Raw genomic sequence first — 27,119 nt, 5'->3', positions numbered from 1 at the left:
TTATACCACCTTGTTATTGACCCTTGAACTAAGTTGTTCTATCTAACCTATCCACAGCCCTCACAATTTCATGCACCTCAGTCAGGTTCCCCTCAGGCTCCACTGGTATACAACCAAGCCTATACAATCTCTCTTCACTGCTAAAACACTCCATCCAGGCAATATCCTAGCGAATTTCCTCTGCAACCCTACAACGTAAACCCATCCTTCCCACTGTGTGGCAGCCGGATTTGTACAGAGTACTCCAACTGTGGCCTAACAAAAGTTTTGTACAGCTTCCAGTGTAATATCCCTGCTTTATCTATGCCACAAACTGATAAAAGGTAAGCTTCCCATTTGGCTTCTTAACCATCCTCTGTTACATTGAGGTTCCTAGTGCCCTGCCATTCATTTAGTACTCCTTGTCTTGCACTTTGGAAGCAGTAACATCATGTCACACTTTTCAGGATTAAATTCCATCCTCCACTGATTTGCTTATCTGACCAACTCATTTTTATTTCTTTGTAACCTAAGACCTTCTTACTTTCTGTTAACAACCTAGCTAAACTTTATGTCATCCACAAATTTAATTATTATCTGCTCCACATTCTCAATTATATTGTTTGTATATACCACAAATATTCAGGGATTAAGCATAAGGTATTAGCCTCCAGTCACACCACATAAACAACCTTCAACCACCACCCTGTCTGCTACCACTAAGCTAATTTTGGATCTAACTTGCCAAGTTACCCTGGATCCGATGTGTGTATACCTTCTTTATCAGTTTACCACTTAGCTTAACATTATTGGCTGGAAAATATTTACGATACCTATTTTCACTGCATATACTTTCCTTACCTGTGCATGTAATCAAGGGACTTACATAGTTGATACATGTAACTCTTTATTTTACCTTCAGGCAATGGGTTCCTCCGCCCTGTAAATAAAAAAGTGTTGGACATCTTAGTAAAGTCAACTGTGCTATTAAACAATAATTTTGCCTGCAGTCAAACTACTGCAGTTAAAGTAAAACTACAAACAGAATGTGCTGGTTTATTTTTCACAGTCAAACTATTATTTGGTCTGCTCAATTTTAACTAATGCATGGAGTCATTAACGGAGGTGACTTTAAGTTTTGAGTTTCTGAGTGTTATAGTGACTTTTTCTTTATATTTCACAAGGACAGACATTATAATAACCATTCCATATTGAGATTTATTAAAGTATAGAGTAGTGGCTGAGACCATGACTAAAAATGTGCTACAAATCTCGTTATCCACACATCCACAATCTGCATGATTAATGAACTGTGAGAATTTCAAAACAAATAGGAGATTAGTAGAAACATAGAAGATAGGAGCAGGTGTAGCCATTCTCCCCCTTGAGCCTGCTCCACCATTCAATATGATCATGGCTGATCATCGTGCTCAATGCCCTGATCTCACTCTCCCCCGGTATCCCTTGATCCTTTTAGCCACAAGAGCTATATCTACTTTGCTCTTTAAAACACAATGTTTTGGCCTCAGCCACTTTCTGTTGTCGGGAATTCTACAGGTTCACAACTTGCTGGGCAAAGACATTTCTCCTCATCTCGTCTTAAAAGGTTTACTCCCTTATCCTAAACCATAAAACCTGGTTCTGGACTTCCCCTCTAATCAGGAACATTCTTCTTGCATTTAACCTGTCTAGTTCTGTTAGAATTTCATAGCTTTCCAGGAGGTCCCTCATCATTCTTCTATACTCCAGTAGGTACAATCTATTTCACTCAATCTCTCCTCATACATCAATCTGCCATCCCAGGAATCAATTTGGTGAACTTTCACTGCAGTCTCTCAACAGCAAGAACATTCTTTCTTAAACAGATGACCAAAACTGTTATTATACTCCAGGTGTCATCTCACCAATGCCTTGTGTATAGCAGTTCAGACTACCAATACTTTCATCTTTTACGGTTTCATCCGATAGCCTACCAACCAAGAACTTTGTCACAGAACTCCACTAGCCATTCCTATGTTGTTGAATAAAAGATATACTAACTGTAACATCACTTGATATTGTAACAAATACTAAAATACCTAAGGCTCCCTTTCTGTTCTTTACTCTCGAGGCTTGGCTTTGAATTCAAAGCATTTGCCTCAAAAATAAGACTCCCTGCTACCAGCTCCAAAAATCTGAGGACACCAGTCATACTGAAACCTACCCTGAAATTAAATAAGATCATGTCTTTTTTTCTACATCCTCCTTTGTTTACATCAATATATAAAAATATCTAGTGGCATAGAAACACATTGGCCCTGATATTCTGCTGGGACACAAATCTACCAGAAATATGACGGTATAAAATTGTTGTTTGACTGACAATGAGAGATTCTTTCAGTTTCTCGGCTCAATGCATATTGTATAGCACAAGCAAGTACCAAACACTGTAAATACCGACTGGGATTTTGTGTCTTTTGCATGGAACCTAGTTGCTTTTTGCAGTAAATTCTTTAAGTTTCATGAGTTATACAAGGTCACATGGTAAATAAATGCAGTTGTCACTGCTTTATAACTTCATATTGTTTTAATATTTAAATAAAGATAAGAACACATTGACAGGTCTGAAGAACTTAAACATCAGATTACTTATGTTCTTTGAGGAAACCCTGTAAGTACACCATAAAGAAGTTATCAAAAATGCTAGAGAGTGTGCCAGTTGAAATTTTGATAGTCTGTTTCTCCTTCAATTATATTACTAATTAATTGCCAATAAAGTAAATCAGGAAACCCTAGTATCATTTCTTCAGTTAAATGTGATGGCTGTGTTTAGTTAGGTACATTAGTCAGGGTAAATGTAGAGTAATAGGATAGGGAAATGGGTCTGGGGTAGATTACTCTTCAGAGGGTTGGCGTGGACTTGTTTGGCCAAATGATCAGTTTCCACACTGTAGGGATTCTATGAACAACTTCACATTCTTCTATATTATACTTCATTTGCCAACTTTTTGCCTATTTATTTATCCTGGCAATTTCTGTCTGTAAACGTTATGTATCCATCCTGCAACTGCCTTTCCACCTAACTTTGTGTTGTCTACAAATGTGGCTACAGCACCATTCACTTCCTTCTTCTAAGTCATTAATATACATTACACAGTCATGGTCCCAGCACTGATCCCCATGCAATGCTACTGGTCACGAGGTGCAAACCTGAAAAAGAATCCCGTAAAGAAAAACAGAAATTACTGGCGAAACTCAGCAGGTTTGGCAGCATCTGTGGGGAGAAATTTGAATCTAGTGACTCTTCATCAGAACTCCTTATTCCCACTTGCTGTTTCCTGTCATTAGCCAATTTTCTACCCATGCCAATAAAGTACCTCCAACATTGTGGGCTCTTATTTTAATACTCAACCATTTGTGAAGTACTTTGTCAAACAACTTCTGGAAGTCCAAATACAACACATCTAATGGATTCCTTCTACCCACGCTGGTTGAGACTTCCTCAAAACACTGAAATAAATTAATTAGACATGATTTCTCTTGCACAGAATCACAGAAACTCCACAGCATGGAAGCAGACCATTCAGCCCAACTAGTCTACAACCACTCTCCAAGCAGCATTCCACCCAGACCAACTCCCCTATCCTGCATTTCCCATGGCTAATCCACGTAACCTACATATCCATGGACGCTATGGAAACTTTAGCAGGGCCTATCCACCTGGCCTACACATCTTTGGTCTGTGGAAGGAAACCAGAGCACCCAGAGGAAACCCACTCAGACACGGGGAGAACATGCAAACTCCACGCAGACAGTCCCTTGAGTGTAAAATTGAACCCAGGTCGCTGGTGCTGTGAGGAAGCAGTGCTAACCACTGAGCTACTGTCCAGCCATGAAACCACATCAACTCTGCTTGCTTAGATTATCATTTGTCAAACGTAATGCTATTACTTCCTAAATAATTGATGCCATACTTTTCCACCAATAAACATTGGGCTAATCATCTTACACTTACCTGGTTTTTGCCTCCTTTTCTTTTTAAATAGGGGTTTTATATTAGCAATTTTCCAAACCTCTGGTGCTTCTCCAGTACCCAACAATTTTTGAAAAAGTACAATTAATGCATTCAATATGTATGGAGCTATTTCTTTTAGGATCCTAGGATGCAAGACATAGGGCCAGGGGACTTATCTGCCTTTAGCCCCATAAGTTTATCTAATACTACTTCTATAGTGATGGTGATGGCACTTAATTCTTTCCTTGCATTCTTTAGTATTAATTGGATGTCCAAAGTATCTTCCATGATAAAGACTAATGCAAAATATCTATTTAATTCCTTTGTTATTTCTTTCCTCCTCAAAACCATCTCCCCAGAATCATTTTCTAAGGGGTCTTTGTTCACTTTGATTTCTCTCTTTATTTTTATAGAGTTGCTGGAGCGCATTGTTGGCCACATGGGAGGAGAAATTGCGGTCCTTGAGGTAGGACGCCAGCTGGGATGTTCTGAGTGGAATTACTCCTCCTGGGAACAGATGAGGCAGAGGTGGAGGAATTGGGAGTAAGGGATAGCGTTTTTATTGGGGGGGGGCAGTGTTGAGAGGAGGTGGGTTGGAAGTACTTGTCTGTGTTGAGTCAGTCATTGGAAATGATGATGGAGAGGTCCAGGAAGGGAAAGGAGATGTCCGAGATGGTCCAGGTGAACTGGAGGTCAGCATGGAAGGTGTTTGTGAAGTTGATGAACTGTTCAACCTCCTCGTGGGAGCACGAGGTGGTGCCAATACACAGTCATCAATGTAGCAGAGGAACAGGTGGATAATAGTGTCAGTGTAACGAAAAAAGATGGACTATTCCACATACCTAAAAAGGCAGGCATAGCCAGGGCCCATGCGGGTGCCCATGGCTTCCCCTTTGGTCTAGAGAAAGTGGGAGGGAAGATTTGAAGAAGAAGTTGTTGAGTGTGAGGACCAGTTCAGGCAATTGAAAAAGTGTGTCGGTTGAGGGGTACGGAGGGCTTAGAGGCCGTCGTCATGGCAGATGGATGTGCACAGGGACTGGATGTCCATGGTGAAGATGAGGCATTGGGGGCTGGGGAACTGAAAGTCATGGAGGATTTGGAGGCCATGCTCTTGATGTGGTCCCCTCTATATTGGGAAGACAGGATACCAAATTGCGGAACCGTTCAGAGAACCCCTCCTGGAAACACGCACCCAACAACCCCACCGCTCTGTGGCTGGCCACTTCAACTCCCCCTCCCACTCCACCAAGGACATGCAAGTCCTGGGACTCCTCCACTGCCAAATCCAAGCCACCTGCCGCCTGGAGGAAGAATGCCTCATCTGCTTGGGAACCCCTAACCACACAGCATTAATGTCAATTTCACCAGTTTCCTCATCTCCCCTCCGCCCACCTTATTCCAGATCCAACCCTCCAACTTGGCACCACCCTCTTGAACTGTCCTACGTGTTCATCTTCCTTCCCACTTATCCGCTCCTCCCTCTGCTCCGACCTATCACCATCACCCCCCCACCCAAATCTCCTACTATTACCTTCCAAGCTACCTTCCCACAGCCCCACCCCCTCCCATTTATCTCTCAGCCCCCACCCAACCCACGCAGATTCCTGATAAAGGGCTTATGCCCAAAACGTCAACTTTCTTACTCCTCAGATGGTGCCTGGCCTGCTGTGCTTTTCCAGCACCACACGTTTTGACTCTGATCTCCAGTCCTCACTTTCTCCTTCAGTTATATAGGGCATTGGTGAGCTCACATCTGGTGGTCTATCTGTAATACTGGTCTCCATACTTATGGAAGGATGTTAATGCATTGGAAGTAGTTTGGAGAAGGTTTAGTGATCTAATACTGGAATGAGCAGATCATCTCATCAGGAAAGGCTAGATAGGTTAGGCTGAATATTGAATTTAGAAAAGTGACAAAGTGACTTCACTGAAACAGAAGAGCCTGAGGGAACCTGACTGGGTGAATGTCAAAAGGACTTTTCCTCTTGGGAAGAACTTTGAACTAGAGGTCACAGATTACAAAATAGGGGGCCACCCTTTTAAGAGTGAAGAAGAAACATTTTTTGTCTCAGAAGATTTGGAGTCTTCAGATTTCCCTTCCTCAAAAGATGTAGATAGTTTCCTGATTACTTAGGGAATGAAAAATTTGTAGATGTGCAGGAAGATAGAGGTTAAAATCAGATCAGCTGTAATCTTGTTGAATAGCAAAGCAGCCCCGAAGAGCCAAGTAGCTTACTCTTGCTCCTTGTTCGTATGAAGAACACAAGTCATCAGAGCTCAATTCGATGACATTGAACCCAGTGATGCATTACAGGCAGACTAAAGAAAAGGGAAGGTAGATCCTGAAAGAGGGATTAGACAAACGTATTGTTGTTGTAGCTCTTTCCACTACTTAAAGATAAGATTAGTGGATCTTTGAAATTCCAGAGCATTGTAAGCAAAACCTGAAGAGGCTTTCCACGCATGTTTCATTTCTGGTGTAGACTGTCCATCTAGGTTGGCTGACATTGGTTAGGAATCAGACTGAAGTGTAGAAGCTGAAAATATTCATAAGTAATTTTGAACACTTTATGACAGAGATTGATGATAAATATGCCGAGTATATTGTAAATTTTGAATTGGTTCAACAATCAACCTAATTCACCCATTAATTCTGTTTAATTGATGTGAATGTTGGATTTTAGAATATAGGTAGTGACTGCTTTTTTTGGATTCTGTGTAGTAAACATGGAGTTTAAATGTTGGAATCTGACCACTTCATTCTTTCAGTCTAACTTGCATAAGGTTATATTATTCAATGAAAATAGATGTGAAGTGTTCAAGTATTTAATTAAGCTTCTGCTGGCTAAACATAAAATTTACTACTTCATTTTAACAAATCACTCTATTAAGTACAAGTAAAATGTGAAAAAAAAACTATGTTCATTATGTGCTTAAATTAGTTAAGCATCAATTCTGGGAATAACATAAGAAAATAATTTTCAAAATTTGTTTCACAGTACCTATTCAGTGGTGGAGGATCTATATGCATCTGAAAAAAGAGATTTCAAGCCAAATTACTAAAAGTAAAAGCTTTCTGTATGTTTATTATTTCCTCTACTTTTTGCTGGTCAGTTTAAACTTAGAATCAGCGTTGTTAAAGTGCTGAATGAGACCACTAGACCCATCATGTCTGATACTTCAACTTAGTGACAATCTTCTTTCCTCATAACCTTGCACATTGGGTGATTATTTATTTGGAAACAATGCCATCTTGAATGCCTCAATCTAACCTGCTTCCACCAAAATTAGAGAACTGCTGACCCTAACCTGTGTGTTTATGTTTTATATTTAGAGAGGTGTTTCAAAACAATCGGAAAATCTTTCTTAATTAAATTTATTTCAAAACTTTCGGAAAGATTGGATTTCCTTAGAGATCAGATTATCAAAGATCATCTTACATTGTGGATGTAGGTTTGCTTGCTGAGCTGGAAGGTTCGTTTTTAGATGTTTCACCACCACACTAGGTAACATCATCAGTGAGCTTCCGGATGAAGCACTGGTGGTGTAGCCCACTTTCTATTTATGTGTTTAGGTTCCCTTGGGTTGGTGATGTAATTCTCTGTGGTGACATCATTTCCTTTTCTTTTTCTTAGGGGGTGGTAAATGGGATCCAAGTCAATGAGTTTATTGATAGAGTTCCAGTTGGAATGCCATGCTTCTGGGAATTCTCATGCGTGTCTCTGTTTGGCTTGTCCTAGGATGGATGTGTTGTCCCAGTCGAGGTGGTGTCCTTCCTCATCTGTATGTAAAGATATGAGTGAGAGTGGATCATGTCTTTTTGTGGCTAGTTGATGTTCATGTATCCTGGTGGCTAGTTTTCTGCCTGTTTGTCCAATGTAGTAGACTGTAACAAACACTACAGAGAATTCCCAAAAGCATGGCATTCCAACTCGAACTCTATCAACAACCACATTGACTTGGACCCAATTTACCACCCCCGAGAAAAGAACAGGAAATGACGTCGCCACAGGGAATGACATCATCAACCCAAGGAAACCTAAAGACATAAATAGAAAGCGGGCCAGGCCACCAGTGCTTTATCTGGAGGCTCACTGATGATGTTACCTAGTGTGGTGACAAAACGTCTGAAAATGAACCTTCCAGCTCAGCAAGCAAACCTACATCCAGAACCTCAACCTGGACTACAAATCTTCTCAAAACTAGTCACCATCTTTTTCAAAACACTTCAAAACTGTATCCTCTAGTTCTCAATCTGTTTACAACAGTTTCTCCCTATCTACTCTGCCCAGAACCTTCATGATTTTGAAAACTCCTATCAAATCTCTTCTTAATTGTCTTCTGTCTAAAGGAAGCAACTTCCCTAGCCTTTCCTTATAATTGAAATGTCTCATCCCTGAAACCACTTTTACAAATCTCTGCTGCACTTCCTCCAACGCATTCACGTCCTTTCTATAGGGTGGCATCCAAAATTGTATGTACTACTCAGCTGAGGTCTAACTAGTGTTACACTATATCCTCCCCTCTCTTACACTATACTCCTATAATGAAGCCTACTTATTCTGCCACCTTTAATGACTTATGCACTCACCTTTTGCGCACCCTTTAGAGTAGTACCCTTTACTTTCCACTGTCCCGCTGTGTCCCCATACCAAAGGTTTATCACCTCAGTTCTACAGGTCTCTGCACTGAACTTTATCTACCATCTACAAGCACACTCTACCAATATATCTTTTTGAGGTTCTATACTGCTTTTCTCACAATTTACAGGGACCAATACCTATCCAAACTAGAGACTCAGACAAACACCCGGCAACTATGGTAAGGACTGAATGACATCACAAAACTCTAAAAAGAGACAGTGCAAGATAGCAGACGATGACACATTCCTCCCAGATCATTTCAATGCTTTCTATGCTTGCTTGGTGCAGAATTTCGGCAGAGAGGTAACACCTATTCTGACAAGTCCTGACAAAGCTATCCCAACAGTCACTGCATCAGAGGTCAGATCAGTTTTCCTTCGTGTGAATCCAAGGAAAGCGATGGGACCAGATGGAGTACCAGGCCGTGCACTCAGAAAATGCACAGATCAACTGGCAGAGGTCTGCTCGGACATCTTCAACCTGACCCTCCCTGTTTCAAGAGGGCCAACATCATCCCTGTGCCTAAGAAGACTCATGCAGCATGTCTCAATGATTACCGCCCAATGGCCCTAACTTCAGTGGTCGTGGCATTAATCAACTCCAGCCTCCCCACTATTCTTGACCCACTCCAATTTGCCTATCTGACCAACAGATCCACATAAGATGCTATATCATTTGCCCTTCACTCCTCCCTAGAACATCTTGACACCAAGAATAGCTAAGTGAGAATCCTACTCATTGACTACAGTTCAGTCTTCAACATTATTATTCCCTCGAGACTGAATACTAAACTTAGGATCTCCCACTCTATGCAACTAGATCCTCAGTTTCCTGACCCACAGGCCACAATCAGTGAAGATTGGGGACAATATTTCATCCTCACTAACACTCAACACTGGAGCCTCCCAGGGTGCATACTCAGCCCCGTACTGTACTCACTGTGTACCCATGACTGCGTCGCCAACAGACTAATGCCATTTACAAGTTTGCTGATGACACCACCATAGTCGGTCAAATCTCAGATAGCGACTAAATAGACTACTTGTTGGGAGGTGGAAGACCTAGAAAAATGGTGCACTGAGAACAACCTAGCTCTCAATGCCGGCAAAACCAAGGAACTCATTATTGACTTTCGGTAGGATGTTACTCATCCCCCCCTACACATTAACAGCACAGAGGTGGAATGAGTGGAGAATGTAAAGCTCCTAGGAGTGGTCATCCACAACAAGCTTTCTTGGACTCTTCATGTGGACGCACTGGTTACAAAGGCCCAACAACGTCTCTTCTTCCTCAAGCAGCTGAGGAAATTTGGCATGACAGCAAATACCCTTGCCAACTTGTATAGGTGCGTCATTGAGAGCATTCTGTCTGAATGTATCACTACCTGGTATGGCAACTGTACCATTCAAGATCAGAGACATCTACAGAGAGTGGTGAACTTGGTCCAGACAATCACAAAAGGCCCATCTATAGAATCCACCTACCAGCCTCGCTGTTAAGATAAGGCTGCCAGCATTCGCAAAGATCCATCCCATCCTGGCAAAGTTTTTCTACAACCTCTTCCATCAGAGAGAAGGTACAGAAGCCTGAGCACACGCACTAGCTGATTTCAAAACAATTTCTACCCTACTGTTGTTAGAATACTGATTGTCTCACAAACCCTTAACATTTGCCTGTGCCTGTGTTTTTGTTTCTGCCGCTGTTTACCTATTATTTACTTATCTATGCTACTTAACTCTGTGATATATCTGTATTGTTCGCAAGACAAAACTTTTTACTGTGCTTCAGTACAAGTGACAATAAATTCAATTAAATTAAATTCAATTCTCCGGAGACTTGTGCGGTCCTCAAACTTTGAAATTGCCCCTTGCACACCAGGGTATTGATCTTTTATAAATATATGTATTAAATATATTTAAAATAAAGAGGGTTGTATAATCTGATCACTGAGGAACCCAAATCTTTTTAAATAGGTTTGAAATAAATTAAATGTAGAAGAACCTTCCTATTATTTTGAAACACTTCTCAATACTATTTATAAACTCCACCTTCACCTTAATTCATCAACTACAAGAATAACAAGGGAAGTGGGTCCTCAGTAGAGTACAGGCTGCTGTCACATACTATGAAATTATTATTATAATTAGGCAACCTTTCCTCAAGGCTTTTTTTGTGCCTTTGATGCTCTGGCATTACAAAGCTGAAAAGAATTATCTTTATTAAGAGCTTCCAACTCACTGAAAAGACGTCAGGCCAATTCACAAAGCTGATGAATCAGAATTCAAACCTAGGACATTGCAACACATCAGGGAGGGAGATAGTTACCTAGATGATTTGTTTCAGGAGGTAGGTCAAAAATCACATGACACCAGGTAATAGTCCCACAAAATACAAGCTATTGGAGCCATGCTCCCTCTTCAGGGGCTAGTGAGAGAGGGAGGCCTTAGACTTAGAATTTATAAGTAAAAGATCAAAGAGTCATACAACCGATGTGGCTGTTAAATCTTTAAATCAGGTAGAATGGAGGCAGGGGGGGGTGCTGGCAATTGATTACCAGATATACTCAAGTCTAATGTGTAAGTCAACCCTTTATTTTAGCCAAAAACTCGTGTTTTCCATATATTTCATGTATAGGTTGACCCTACATATTATGAACCTCTTACAAAGAAAACCACATGTTTCACTTAAACCAAAATCAGTGCCGGGAGTGGAGCTTGGGTTGGTAGGGGGTGTGGACCTGACAAGGGAGTCGCGAAGGGAGTGGTCTCTCTGGAACGCTGATAGGGGTGGGGAGGGAAATATATCTGGCACCTTCCCCTGCAACCGCAAGAAGTACAAAGCTTGCGCCCACACCTCCCCCCTCACCTCCCTCCAAGGCCCCAATGGATCCTTCCATATCCGTCGCAAATTCACCTGCACCTCCACACACATCATTTACTGTATCCGTTGCACCTGATGTGGTCTCCTCTACATTGGGGAGACATGCCGCCTACTTGCGGAATGTTTCAGGGAACATCTCTGGGACACCTGCACCAACCAACCCAACCACCTTGTGGCTGAACACTTTAACTCCCCCTCCCACCCTGCCAATGACATGCAGGTCTGGAGGAAGAGGGCCTCATCTTCCGCCTAGGAACCCTCCAAACACACGGGATGAATGTAGATTCCTCCAGCTTCCTCATTTCCCCTCCCCCCACCTTATCTCAGTCCCAACCCCTGGATTCAGCACCGCCTCTTGACCTGCAATCTTCTTCCCGACCTCTCCGTCCCCACTCCCTCTCCGGCCTATCACCCTCACCTCCTTCCACCTATTATATTCCCAGCACCCCTCCCCCAAATTCCCTCCCCTCTACCCTTTATCTCAGCCCACTTAGCACAGCAGCCTCATTCCTGAAGAAGGGCTTATGCCTTAAACATCGATTCTCCTGCTCCTCAGATGCTGCCTTACCTGCTGTGTTTTTCCAGCACCACATTTTTCAACTCTGGTTTCCAGCATCTGCAGTCCTCACTTTCTCCCAGGCCATGACAATGTTGAAGAGTGTTATTTTGCACGATTTCAAAGACTGTTTGATATTGGGGCAGCATGGTGGTCCAGTGGTTAGCACTGTTGCCTCACAGCGCCAGAGACCCAGGTTCAATTCCCGCTTCAATTGCCTTGGACAACTGTGTGGAGTTTGCACGTTCTCCTCGTGTCTGCGTGGGTTTCCTCCGGGTGCTCCGGTTTCCTCCCACAGTCCAAAGATGTGCAGGTCAGGTGTATTGGCCATGCTAAATTGCCTGTAGTGTTAGGTAAGGGGTAAATGTAGGGGTATGGGTGGGTTGCGCTTCGGTGGGTCGGTGTGGACTTGTTGGGCCAAAGGGCCTGTTTCCACACTGTAATGTAATGTAATGTAAAATGTAAAGTGGTTAGCACTGCTGCCTCAGAGCGCCAGGGACCCGGGTTCGATTCCAGCCTTAGACAACTGTGTGGAGTTTGCACATTCTCCCTGTGCCTGTATGGGTTTCCTCCAGGTGCTTCAGTTTCCTCCCACAATCCAAAGGTGTGTAGATTAGGTGAATTGGCCATGCTAAATTGCCCATAGTGTTCAGGGATGTATTAGTCAGGGGTAAATATAGGATAGGGGGAATGGGTCTGGATGGTTTACTCTTTGGAGGGGTGGTGTGGACTTGTTGGGCTGAAATGCCCGTTTCCACACTGTAGGGATTCAATGATAAATTTTTTGTACCAGTAATTACCTTCACTGTAATTCATTGTTTTTCTTCTTTACTCAGAATTAGTTGTGCGATCAAATCAACTTCTGCCAATACAGTATTCCAAAATGCAACATGAATTTCAGCCCCTCAAAACTTGTGCCTGTGTATTAGTCGACCCTCTAAACTGAACCTTTAAAATAGTCTTAAAAGTTTGACCTATACATGAGTATAAACGTGTAATATGTACATCCCAGAATTCCTTTCAAATCACTGCCCCAAGATAACTTAACTCTTTATCAATATAAAAGAGGTGACATTTCAGGTGAGACAATGCATTTTAGGCGTGAGGTCTGGTTTGGAGTCAGTTTCACGACTTGGGAGTCAGACTGGTTTTATTTCTAAAGCAGGAACTTATAAAATGTCACATTGACTGACTTTCTACAAATAGTGTGCTTTTTGAACAAAATAGTATGTACCTGTAAATACAAATCTGCAAATGCGAATTTACCCCGTAGATTTATGTGTTGAGTGAGCTTGCGCGCTCGAGAGAGTGTGTGAGAGCGAGACAGAGACTGTGTGAGTGTTTTTGTGTGACAGACTGTGTGTGTGTGAGTGTCTATGAGAGAGTGTATCGTGTGGTGGGATCAGCTGTAGGGCGACATGAAGTCAAGATTCTGGTTGAGACTGTCCTCATGGTTACCGAACTTGGCTCTCAACCTCTGCTCAGCATCTGGTGTTGGGTTCAGGAACGTTCTGGAGCTAGTCACACCCCTTAGATTAACCTCCTCCAATCTGGTCATTGGTTAGGGACAGCAAGGTGTGACTGAGTGAAACAGGTAGAGGGATGCAGAAGGTAGTACTGCAGAAGCCTTAGTCCTTGCCCTTGCAGCCCCAATAAAATATCCTTAACCCTGGCACCAGATAGGCAAAACAGCCTTTAGAAATCAATCCTGGCTACAGAGAACAGTGTCTAATCCCATAACCAGTGTCTTAGTCAAATATATAGCTAAATCCTATAATCATATTTACTTAGTTGCAGAAGCTTTTATAATGTTCTTGTTTTTCTAGACTGCACTTGTGTTCTATTGACTATTTCCTCATCAGTTTCTTACTCCTCCTTTCCTGCATTTTTAAAACTTGCCAATCCTCACATTTATTACTACTTTTGGTCACTTTATAAGCCTTTTTATTTAGCCTAATACAACTGCTGATCTCAGGTAATTCGTGATCAGTTACCTAATAGGTAGTTGACTTTGTAAGTAATTTTAAGAAACAACAGTTCAGAAGTCAGTGGTGTCTTCATTCCCTCCATGACGTTGTTCAGAGTATGTATCTATCATAAGTGATCGAGTATGTTGTACGTACTTACCATGTCTGTGAAGAGTAGGCGGACAGCAGTGACAATTAACAGAAAAGCAAGTTTTTAAAAGTGCCTGGATCATGGTGAAAAGGCAAAGATTTCACATTGGAATAGCAACAGTGTTCCACATCAGGAAAGAAAGACCAGTGATTGAGAAATGTATCAACCAAAGTGATACTTCAAGTGCATTAAAAATAAAATCCATGAAGCCAGCAAAAGATGAGCAACTCGACCAAGCTGTAGTTTTGAGGTTTTCACAGCAGAAGAATCACATTACGATTTTCCCTTGTGTCAATGCCACCAGTACTCGTCTGCATCGGGCGTTATGCTAATCCACGTTGCTTCAAGAACTCATTTCCCATGAAACACAGAGCACAAAACAAGGCATGGTGATTCCTAAATCTGGCCCAATGATACTAGAAAAAGCTGCCAGTTGTTCCCTGAACAACTCAACACCAGTGAGGCCGATCACAGCGTATCATTGGGCTGGTTACAGCGCTTCAAACATCGTCACGTCATTAGGTAGAGCTGAAGTCCGCGGATGACAGCACCGTGGAAGGATACAGACAGAAACTACAATCCATCATTCATGAAGGAAATTATGAACCTGAGCAATTGTACAATGCTGATGAAAGTGGATTGTTTTGGTGTGCACTGCTGGACAAAACACTTGCATCCACCGCAGAAAAGCAGGTGTCGGGACATAAAATGCAAAAGAATTACATTACGATTTTCCCTTGTGTCAATTCCACCAGTACTCGTCTGCATCGGGCGTTATGTTAATCCACATTGCTTCAAGAACTCGTTTCCCATGAAGTACAGAGCACAAAACAAGGCATGGATGACATATCCACTTTCGTCATCCTGATTTCAGGAAGAATTTGTACCTGTCATCAGGTTACATTAAGCAAGCGCTGGACTTGAGCAATGTGCCTTCTGCTTGTTAACAATGCAGGGGCACACACTATGAAAGGCAGCCAATTAGAATCACCAGACGGAGCTATCAAGTGCTTGTTTTTACCACCAAACATGACTTCAAGGTTACAGCTGCTCGATCAGGGAATCATCGCAATAATGAAAAAAAAATGCCCTAACATGTTGCGTGCTGCCCTTGGTGAAGACAGTGCAGACAAAGGAGTGCAGGAAATTATGAAGGCATTCACAGTCAAGGACGCTTTGTTCATGATTGCTGAACCTTGGGACCGCATCAAGCCATCAATAGTCGTGGAGTGTTGGTAGAGTGGCTTGCATGTTGGTAGTCATGTCAGTGAAAAGGACACCCATCCAGCTCAAAGGCTAACCACTGACATCACCGAGAACTGCAGACAGTTGGGATTAGGAGACTTTGTAGAGGCTGAGATCGATGTTTGGGTAAACTGTGACAATGACATCGGTACAGAGACACTCAGTAATGATCAGATAATCAATAGTCGCGGAAAAACAGCAGAAAAGTATGGACACCGTGGATGGTAAGGAAAATCAGATACTGACACCTCCTCCAGTCCCGATGAACAAAGCTATCGACAGTTTTCAACTTTTCATGGAGTGATATGAAACACAAGATGAAGTTGATGCCATTACGTTGATGCATCTTTGTCAAATGTTATCGTTTGCAAAATAAAAGACAGCAGCACCTCAAACAACAGTGGCTGGATATTTTCTTCGAAAAATAATAACCGACCTCCATCCCAATGAATTTTATTTACACAAAAAGTGATTTGGTTTGTAAAATATCATGAATTTTTAAGCGATATCCAGTGATTGTACAAATTTAATGAATGAATGAAACAAAATCTCTGTAAACATGCTTTTTAACATAATTATGTGCAATATGGCTTCATTTTAAGATCAAATCAATTATCCGAATAATCAATTATCCGAATGAAAAACTGCCCACCCATCACCTTCAGATAATAGAGGTTCCTATGTAATCACTTGTTGTGTTCTTGCCTTATTTAAGTTGGTGAGTTGCTAAAGTTCCACGTGACCTTTGCACCTTCTACAGAATTCAACTGTCAAAAGAAATTCCATTAAATGATCTTCTTAACGTTTTTAACTGGATGCTCTTTACCAGCTAGCAGGCTCCCATGCATACTTCCCACCCATGCCTAGAAAACTGCCCAGGAATGTAGATATGGCCTAACAGGATCTCCCTTTGCTTTCCAAGCCAAATACACTGAATTGTTATTGGAAAGGGGTGGGAGGAAGAGGCGACATAGTTCAGACAGTCTTTATAGACTAAAGGGGAGTTAACAATAACGCTGCTTCTGATAGCTCTCTGGAGACCAGAGATCTTTAGTGGTCTTCAAGTCCTCAGCTACTTCCAGTGTGACCTGGCTGACATCCTGTGCAAGTATCCCTGCATGCCCCAGAAGCCTCCTCACTGATGTTGTCATTTGACTGATTGATTTTACACTTTGTCTTTAAAGTGAGACAACAGGACAGATCATGCAACATATTTCCATAACACTCACCAAAGAACACGTTCAGCTGTGAGAGGAGCCCAGCACAAACACTAAAGGGTCAGGTCCAATGATTCTGTGACACAGTCACCAGGTCAGTTAAAGGACACCACACTTCATAATAAATCTGTATTAGCATTTTCCTCTTTGCGATCCACTGTCTTCAGAGACCCATGAAGCAAAACTTACCTGCAACCTCACTTCGGAGGGACTGCTTGCATTCATGTGCATTCAGTGATTCACCGCCACATACAAATTCCAATTCTATACAAACCTTTCAGGTAAATGCATTGTTGAGATGGCGGATGGGAATATCACTTTAAGTGAAGGGGCCCCTTCTTGAGTGCTATAATGTTCCACTAGGGGCTGCTATGGCTAGAATGCCAATAGTATTTTGGGAGTCTAAAAGCACGAGATCAAAGCAAAACAGGAGCACAATGAAAAGCAACAGGACTATGATCGCTTCAAATTAAAGTTTGGTAATCATGAGAGGGCAGCAGGAAGGTGAGTTGGGTGTTGAGAAGGGATGCAAAGTAGTAACACAATATAATTTTCAATCTTCTCAATTATACTCGATGTCACAGGCTCACTACAGATTGCACAGTGTTCAATATCTTTTTGTAATGCCTCAGATACTGAAGCTATCAATGCATGGATACAGCATCCAGGCTTGGACTGAGTGGCAAGTATATTTGCACAAGTCTCAAACAATGACCACCTCCAATGAAGAATCTAACTACCAATCCATGACATTCAATGGCACTACTGTTGCTGAATCCTCCAATTATATCCAGTGCATTATCAACGAGCAGAAATTTATATGGACCAGCCATATAAACACTCTATAAGAAGATTTAAGCCTTGGAAGTCCAACAATACGTAAAACTTTCTAAATTCCCAAAGAATTTCTTGACTTGTGCCTTATACATGATGGAGTGAGGAAATACTCTCACTGAATTGCAACGCCAAACAACACCAAAGAAGCTTGGCACAATTGCGGACAAAGCTTGCTTGGCAACCTATCCACCACCTTAAATATTCACTCATTCCACCAGTAGTGGATTGGCAGTAGTGTGTACCACCTACAACTTGCCAGAGCTCCTGCCACAACACTTTCCAAATGGTATGGTGGTTCAGTGGTTAGCATTGTTGTCTCACAGCGCCAAGGACCAGGATTTGATTCCCACCTCAGGCGACTGTGTGGAGTTTGCACATTCTACCAATGTCTGCATGGGTTTCCTCCAGGTGTTCCGGTTTCTTCCCACAGTCCAAAGATGTGCAGGTCATGTGAATTGGCCATGCTATGTTGCCCATAGTCTTAGGTGCATTAGTCAGGGGTAAATATAGGGTTGGGGAATGGGTCTGGGTGAGTTACTCTTCAGAAGGTAAGTATGGACATGTTGGGCCAAAGGGCCTGTTTCCATACTGTATGGAATCTAATCTAATCTAATCAAACCTACCGCCTCTATTACCTAAAAGGTTGGAAATTGCCTTTAGCGCTTTCTTTTCCCAAGAAAAAAAAAACCTGATCTGGAAATGATCATTTCTTTACTGTCACTGACCCAATATCCTGGAATTCCCTCCCTAGAAGCACGTGTGAGCAAATAGCCCATAAAAACTACTGCAGTTCGAAGTGGTTCACTATCAGCTTCTCAAATGAAATCAGGAATGGGTAATAACTGCTGTCTTCAATGTGTACATAGTCCCAGGAATCATTTAAATATAGTTGTGGCATATAAAATAATGTTGATTTTTAAAATTATTGATAAAGTTGCAAACAATTTGTCAAAAGGCAAACAATCTAATAGAACTGACCTTGTATGAGCTCATAGATATTCATGTCCATTAGTTCACATATTAGAGCAAGAGACCCAGACTTCTTATCACTGAAAAGAAAGAGAAAAAAACAAAACTAGTTACATTTGTTTAGATGTAATGGAAAAATACTTTCAAGAGAAAAATTATTAACCTTATTTTTAAATGTTTTCCTCACTGTTCCATTTTTGACTCTAATTTTAAATGCAACTTGTTTAGATAGCAGTGGAGTGTTTAAAGTTTCATGGATCACTTCCTAAGTTTCAATTCTCAAACCAACTGTAATCTGATAGATAAACCAGTGCACAGGGAAAAAGAATACCAATGCCTGTACATCTCAGAAGGCTACAGATATCATAACAGGAAAAGAAAACAGAAGTTTATAGAAAGAAATGTTAGACATGAAAATACTGGAAAAATAGAAGGTAGTCAACATTTCACATCTTAAGACATGTCCTGAGGACTGAAATACAGGTGAACAGCATTTTAAAAATCTGGATAAGAGAATGAGTAAAAACAGAAATTGGTGAAATCCTTGAATGGAGAACAGAAAAGGATTAAGTAGCAAATACGAAACAAGCAGGAGACTACAGAACATAGTGAGTTAACAGACAAGATACAGCTTGTGAATAACTAAAGAGATACTTGGAAAATAAAAAATGAAACTATGTTCTTGGTGTCTAATGGAAGGGAAAAATGCAGGTCACCATGAAGGGTGCAGACCAGCCCAATCAGAGCAATATCAGCGCAATCTTGGAGAACCCTTGTAAATTGATGTTTCCCTCCGATTGTCCCACCCAAATTATTCACATATTATTTATAGCATATGCCTTTGTAAGCTGTTGTGGCACCATGAGATGTCCCAAGTTCAAATCCCATTTACACTAGAAGGTGGTCACAAGTTTGAACAGGTGGATTAAAAATATCTATAAAATTTGATTTCTCTCATTAGTTGTTCTCTTGATATTTTCCATGTGATTTACTCATTACCTTTCTGCCTGCTACTTGTCTATATCCCAGTGCTAAAGTGAGATTTCAAGATTTGAAACATGTTTTTTTAAATATAGATGTCTGAAACAAAAGCCGAACATAATAAGGATTTTTGAATTATAGGTATACATGCAATATTTTACACATTTATTTTACATTAGAAAGAAACCTGGTTGAGCAATTTGATGTTCAGTTCTTGTGCACTTCATAGTGACTGGCTCAAAAGCAATACTTAAATATGTACTTAAATACACTGTACTTAAATATACTTCATAGGCGTTAAAATGATCTTGCTATCATACACAATGCAGAAAAGAATGCTATTTCTTCTTTGCACAATGTTAAATTTTTTTTTTAAAACATAAGAGAACTTTAATAACTCATCTTGCTCTGGCACTGGTGTGATACTGTCCATCACTCATATGTAGAGGCAGTCTTGTTGCAGTTCTGACAGTGCTTTGAGCCAATACAATACTATTGATGAGCAGAGGGATCTTGGTGTCCATGTACACAGATCTCTGAAAGTTGCCACCCAGGTAAATAGTGCAGTGAGGAAGGCATATGGCGTACTGGCTTTTATTGGTAGAGGAATTGAGTTCCGGAGTCCTGAGGTCATGATGCAGTTGTATAAGAGTCTGGTGCGGCCGCATCTGGAATATTGTGTGCAGTTTTGGTCGCCATACGATAGGAAGGATGTGGAGGCACTGGAACGGGTGCAGAGGAGGTTTACCAGGATGTTGCCTGGTATGGAAGGAAGATCGTATGAGGAAAGACTGAGACACTTGGGGCTGTTTTCATTAGAGAAAAGAAGGTTTAGGGGTGACTTGATTGAGGTGTACAAGATGATTAGGGGGTTAGATAGGGTTGACAGTGTGAACCTTTTCCCGCGTATGGAGTCGGGTATTACAAGGGGGCATAGCTTTAAATTAAGGGGGGGTAGATATAGGACTGAAGTTAGGGGTAGGTTCTTCACTCAGCGAGTCGTAAGTTCATGGAATGCCCTGCCAGTAGCAGTGGTGGACTCTCCCTCTTTATGGGCATTTAAGCGGGCATTGGATAGGTATATGGAGGATAGTGGGTTAGTATAGGTTAGGTGGGCTTGGATCGGCGCAACATCGAGGGCCAAAGGGCCTGTACTGCGCTGTATTTTTCTATGTTCTATGTTCTATCCTTCACATGACCCAGCTGAAATTCCCTTCTGAAAATGAGCTGAAGAACATTGCTGCAGATTACCTGGATGAATAGTCAATATTACAATATCATTTAACCTGTGCAAGGTTCTAACCACAGCTCACTTGAAACTGTAAGTATGTTTGTGGCATTGTTACCTCAGGCTGGTAGTGGTGCTTTTATACGCAATGGTACCTTTATAAAAGGTCTGCAAAATCATGCTACTTCTGCAGAACTAGAGAGATTGCAGTTCTCCAATCTCTCTGCAAAGAAGCATGCATAGTGCAGCTGGACACCAGTTAGTATATTGCTTGCTCTTGGTTGTTACTCCAGAAGAATCCTGTTCAATGATTTCCAAAGTACAGCACTTAGGTGCATATCTGCATGCTGCTGAGCTGAGTGAGAAGTGTACAGTCGTCTCCAAGTTGGATGTTTCATTAGTCTTCTGTGCTTAATCACCAGTAATGTTTAAGTTACCAAGTGAAAATTCAACCATCTACTTACTGCCTCAATGAGTTGTAAGTATCTGGGCTGGTGCATTAATTTGTACAAGTCTGTGACAAACCCTCAGGTGACTGACCTACTTTGAATTGGCATTTTCATCCTGAAACAGCTCCAGTAAGACATTAAAGGGTCCATGGGAGATTAAGGCATGAATTAGAACTTAAGAAACATGTATTTTAAATGATCATTAGCAGCTGACATTAGGATCACATTAGTTAGTATTGTGGACTGATGTTTAATTCAGTCACTACATGGATGACAGTTGCCCTCGTCTTCAAAGGCTACTGATGTCCAACAATTCTTCCCATGTCTCAGTTGCAAGTCCAACCATAATCTGTCTCTTCTTGCCCTGTGCTTACCTCTACTGCCAGGAAAACAAGAATGGACTTATGAGTGTTGATAATAATAATGACTAAGGATTCAAGATTATTATGAGAGTGGCATAGCATTGCATAAATATGAGTACGAGGATAAATGAATAATCAAATAAAGGATGAGGAAGTGGCAGACGGAAGCATAGCTGTATCAGCAAGCTAAATGTGAGGAGTGATATACTGGATGCAATTTGAGGCAGGAGAAGAAATGCACATCAGAATAAAAAGGTGAATATGCTATTGAACTCATCTTTTGTTCCCTGCATTAGCCATTAAAAAGCTTTCAGCAGTGAATCCAGGAGCACAGGACTACACTTGCAACTGATGTTCACAGTTCGCCTTTGTTTAAAAATAAAACATACAACCAAAAGAATGGCAGAAAGGAGTTCTGATGTTCAAAGACTGTGCCTTGTTTTAAGAGGCATAGAATCATAGAGATGTACAGCATGGAAACAGACCTTTCGGTCCAACCTGTCCATGCCAACCAGATATCCCAACCCAATCTAGTCTCACCTGCCAGCACCCGGCCCATATCCCTCCAAACCCTTCCAAATGCCTCTTAAATGTTGCAATTGTACCAGCCTCCACCACTTCCTCTGGCAGCCCACTCCATACACATACCACCTTCTGTGTGAAGGTCCCCCTACAAATGGGAGGAAGAAGCAGGGGAAAGAAAACAATCAAATTGCACACTGTTTGTTCATGTGAAGCATGCGCTGCTGGCTAGGCCAGAATTTATTGGCTATTCATAACTGTTTTGTTCATTAAGGGACTACTGCAGTCTATGGATACCCAGAGTGTTATTAGGAAGAAAGATCAAGGATTTTGACCCGGTGACAGGAAAGGTATAGTTTGTTTCCAGTGATGATGGGGATTACCTTGGCTCTGATCTTGTGATGGAGGGAAAGCTATTGAAGATGGTTCAGCACAGAACACTACTACTAAAGGAACTCCTATCCTGAGGCAGAGAGATCGACTTCCTATAACATTTTCTTCACTAGTTGGAGCCATTCCAGGAGGTTTTCTACAATGACACTAGCTCAGTTTTGCTAGAGCTTCACATATTGATCAAGTGCTGCCTTGATGTCAAGGACAATCACTCAGCTCACCTCTGGAGTTCATCCTGTTTATTCATGTTTGCATAAGGTAGTAACAGATGTCAGGAGTATTCCTGCACAACCCAACTGGAATGTCAAGAGAGCAGATTATTCCTTAGCAAGTACCAGTTGATAGGGTTATTGATGATTCCTTCCTTCAATTTTCTGAAAACTGAAAAAAGACTGATGGCAGTTATTAGCTGGTTTGGAGTTGTTTTTTGTGAACAGAACATTCATGAGCAATTTTTCACATTCTCAGATGGATGAAACAACTTGGTTAGGAGTATGAAACCAAAAGAGAAAATGCTGGAAAATCTCAGCAGGTCTGGCAGCATCTGTGAGAGAAAAAAGCTGATGTTTCGAGTCTAACTGACCCTTTGTCAAAGGGTCAATTCGACTCAAAACATCAGCTCTTTTCTCTCCTTACAGATGCTGCCAGACCTGCTGAGATTTTCCAGCATTTTCTCTTTTGGTTTCAGATTCCAGCAACCGTAGTAATTTGCTTTTATCCTTGGTTAGGGGTATGGCTAGTTCTGCACTATGTCTTCAATACTATTTCTGGTTTGTTGTCAGGATCTTTGAAGTATTCAGTGCCTTCAGCTGTTTCTTGATCACATGCAGTAAGTCAAATTGGCTGAAGAGTAGTAACTGTGATGCTAGGACGTCAGGATGAAGCCAAGATAAATCGCGCAATCAGCAGTTTAGTGGAAGGTGGATACAAATATTTCAGTCTTTTTTCATTGTGCTGGGCTTCCAGACCATGAAGAATGGAGATTTCACTGGAGTTGCCTCTTCCTGTACTTGTTTAGTTCTCCATCATGAATCTCACTGAATGTGGCAGTACTGAAGAGTTTCAATCTAATCCATTGGTCAAGGGATCATTTAGGCCTCTCTATTACATGCAGTTTCTTCTATCTGGATTGCAGTAACCTCAACTTTTAGTTTCATAAGAAGGGCACCTCATTTTTAAGTGTGCCAAGTGATGTTCAACAGGGTTCATCTCTCAGCACAGTTATAATGGTGAATATGTCAGAACATGAGATTACATATTGGTATTAAATATAATTCTTCCTCATGGATGCTCAGTAATGAGCTACTTGAAATGTTCAAAGTCTGCTACATTTAACACAATGGTATGTCACACAAAACAAAGGAAGAAGGTGGACTTTCTATCCACAATGACTGATTAAGGTGGCAATACTGTGACAGATGAATACATCTGCAAAAACAGGATTGACAAGAATGAGATCACTACCGTTTTACCATCTTGTTGGTTTGCTCACCACCTGCTAGAGGTCCAAATTGTCAGCCACATCTTTAGGAATTGACCAGCATTGTTAGTAATAACATATCAAGGCACGCTTTTTATTTTAAAAAAATAATATTCATACCAAATAGAATTTCCTTATCTTTCACATGTCCAGGGTTCAAACTTAACTCTGGCTTCAATTCCCTCTCGTGAGATTCTGATAGCCTCTTCCTGGAGCTTTCATACAACAGTACTACAATCTTTTCAGCTCAAATAACCCTTCCAAGGTTTTAACCAAACACTCCTGATCTGGAACTTTGAAACTAAACTCCTCACTTGGAGATAATCTCTAACAGTAGTACTACTACTTTCCTTTCTTAGGAACAACTGCTTGACACATTCAACTTCAGCTAAGACTTTTGCAAACTGCTCTGAACTGAAACTAGAAAGTTTTTTGCTTTGGAAGCCTCCAAAATTACAGAATCTTCTATCTTAAGGCCTAAAAAACCTACATTGTGTTTTTTTTTGCTCAAACTCTCCCAACATAAACAAACGCCCTTACACTCTGAAGAAGGATTATTCCAGTTGAATGACAAGGAATTCCAACCAAATGGCCTAAGCTCACTCCAATTTCACCTGTTTATACCTGGAAACACTATAACTTATGGTTTGGTATGGATTATGGAGAATTTCAAGAAGGCAAAGGTAAGTCATGCATGTAATAGGCGCGTTAATGTAGTATGAATGACATGCTAACTCAGCAGGTGCTTAAATTGCAGTGGCCCAACTTAGCAACCTGGGTGGTGAGGCCTGAAAACAACTGAAAGTTCTCATACTTTGAACTTTAGAAATCATAAATATAATAAAACAGAATCAGTTCTGTTTCACTATTCTCTTCCCAACTAACTCTTTCTCCTCAGCTGGTGTCCAGTCAAGATTATTTTGCAAGATACTGGAGGTAATTCTGCTACGAAGCAGGCAGTCAATGCTTTCACGAGGGCAGAAAAACCAGAGAGCAAAAAAAAAAGTAGCCATAATTTGAAACATTCATTAAACAGCACAGTGGAAAGAGTAATTCCAATGAGACCGTTGCATTTTAAACACTTCCTGAAACAATGCTTAAAAATAAGGTTAGAACTTTGTCAGAATTGTACTACATAAAGTATAATTCTCAGGAAACGTGGACAAGTTGCTCTATCCATTGACTAGAAATAGACAAAGTTGCATTTACACTGACAACAAACAGCCACATCACATAAATATTCTAAATATTGTGCAACATTAAAACAGAGGGAGAAAGTGAGGACTGTAGATGCTGGAGATCAGAGTTGAAAAGTGTGATGCTGGAAAAGCACAGCCAGTCAGGTAGCATTCAAGAAGCAGGAGAGTCGACATTTCAAGCAAAAGCTCTTCATCAGGAATGAGGGGTTTGGCCAAGATGGCTAAGAGATAAATGGAAGGGGATGGAGCTGGGAATGCAATAGGTAGATGGAGGTGGGGGGGTGATGATGATAGGTCGGAAAGGAGGGTGGAGTGGATAGGTAGGAAGGAAGATGGACAAGTAGGACAGTTCAAGAGGGCGGTGCTGAGTTGGAAGGATAGATCTGGGATAAAAGGGGAGGGGGGTGGAAATGTAGAAACTGGTGAAATCTACATTGATCCCATGTGGTTGGAGGGTCGCAAGGCAGAATATTAGCCATTCCTCTTCCAGACCTATCGCCATCACATCCCACTTCCATCTACCTTATTGCATTCCCAGCTACTTCCCCCAAGCCCCACTCCCTTCCATTTATCTCTCAGTCCCCTTGGGCCACCCTTCCTTCCTGATGAAGAGCTTATGCTTGAAACATCAACTCTCCTGCCTGACCAGCTGTGCTTTTCCAGCACCACGCTTTTCGACAGCATTAAAACAGAGGCTATTTACTGATTCTATAAATCATAAATGCAAAACATTCCTCAGGTTCAGACATTTTTGCTTAGCGGGTCAAAGGAAGGTATATAATTCTTGTTCATGAATATATTTAATTATAATATGCAATGAAGCAACACTTACTAGGCCACTTCATGTAACTGAAGAATATTAGGATGTAAACTCAGTCTGCGCATTGCTTGAATTTCACGTAGGTTGTTCACTTGCTCCATGCTGATCACAAAATTTGAACAAGACATGATTATCTGGGTGTTTTTTTTAAATCATCAGATAGCATGAAATTACAGTTTATAAGTTTCAACTGAACCTCAAATTCTATTTGAACTTTTTCATGTTTTTAAAGAGTTTCAATGTCTCATTTCCTTTGTAAAAGAAAAACAATCACTGCACTTTAAACTTTTTATACTAGTTACAAGTGACAGCATACCTACTGCCTACTGTACTGCATACCACTAAATAAAATTTGATACAGATGTTCACTTAAGAACTAGGAGCAGGTGTTAGCCAATCAGCAGTCCCTCACACCTGCTACGCCACTTGATACTATCATAGCTGGTTTCATCTCACCTCAACTCTTGTGCTTGCTTCCTATAACTCTTCAACCCATGACTAATTAAAAATCTATCTCCTCAAATTTATGCAACGTCCCAGCGTCCACTACACTCTTGTGTATTATATTCTATAGATTTGGAAACCATTCACCCAGAAAAAAAGACTTGATTTTTGTTTTTTCTAATTATTGGTTCTGTGATTTTTTTTAAAGATCTGGTTTGAAACTGAACCATACCGATTAGGAAGAAAATTACAAATCCTCCAGTCCACTGCCAGCTAAATAAATCAAAGAACTGATGAGAGTGGTGGCAATGAGGGCGGTCAAAGTCCAGATTTAGTAAAATCAGCACAGTTTTGATAACATCCTCCATTACTCTGCTGTATTCAACTTCTCACAACAGCAACTGGGAGTGAAGTAAATGAGTAAATTTATTTTGCATCAGTTCTGACTGAATCCTGTCATTACAAAGTTAGCCAACATAAGTGTGATTAGAAAGGTCTAGAGGATGTTGTGACTCAGCACTGGTTCTCCAACTTGAAGGGAGTCAGGACTGAAAGGCAGGGAACTGGAGGCTAGTAAGAAGAGCTTGGGACTTGACCTGTGGAAGGCGTTAAAACAAAAACGCAGAAAAACAAGTTAGTTGCTGCATATTTCAGCATATGGAAAACCTACTGCATCATTGACCTCATAGCCTAGACATTAGGAGGTATATTTTCATGGAGTTGGAAAGATGCCACAAAGCATCAAGGCAAATATGACAGTACCCAACTCCAACAGGTAGGAAACCCAAGATCAGCAGGCACTT

The 27,119-nt window shown here is 41.2% G+C and overlaps 1 protein-coding gene across 2 annotated transcripts in view; it reads right to left on the bottom strand.

Annotated features, from left to right (window-relative positions):
• The window catches only part of LOC122553504 (MAPK/MAK/MRK overlapping kinase-like), a 129,850-nt gene that overhangs the window by 69,843 nt on the left and 32,888 nt on the right, over window positions 1-27,119 (bottom strand). For both annotated transcript variants that reach the window (XM_043697359.1, XM_043697360.1), the window contains 3 exons: window positions 25,885-25,974; window positions 18,448-18,518; window positions 841-919 (listed from right to left, as the gene is read on the bottom strand). In XM_043697359.1, coding sequence (XP_043553294.1) covers window positions 841-919; window positions 18,448-18,518; window positions 25,885-25,974 — 240 coding nt within the window. The remainder of the gene's footprint in view (window positions 1-840; window positions 920-18,447; window positions 18,519-25,884; window positions 25,975-27,119) is intronic.

This window comes from Chiloscyllium plagiosum, chromosome 10 (assembly GCF_004010195.1).
Source record: "Chiloscyllium plagiosum isolate BGI_BamShark_2017 chromosome 10, ASM401019v2, whole genome shotgun sequence".
NCBI lineage: Eukaryota > Metazoa > Chordata > Chondrichthyes > Orectolobiformes > Hemiscylliidae > Chiloscyllium > Chiloscyllium plagiosum.
Note: the sequence above shows the minus strand (reverse complement) of the source record. Positions and strands in the feature narration are given on the sequence as shown.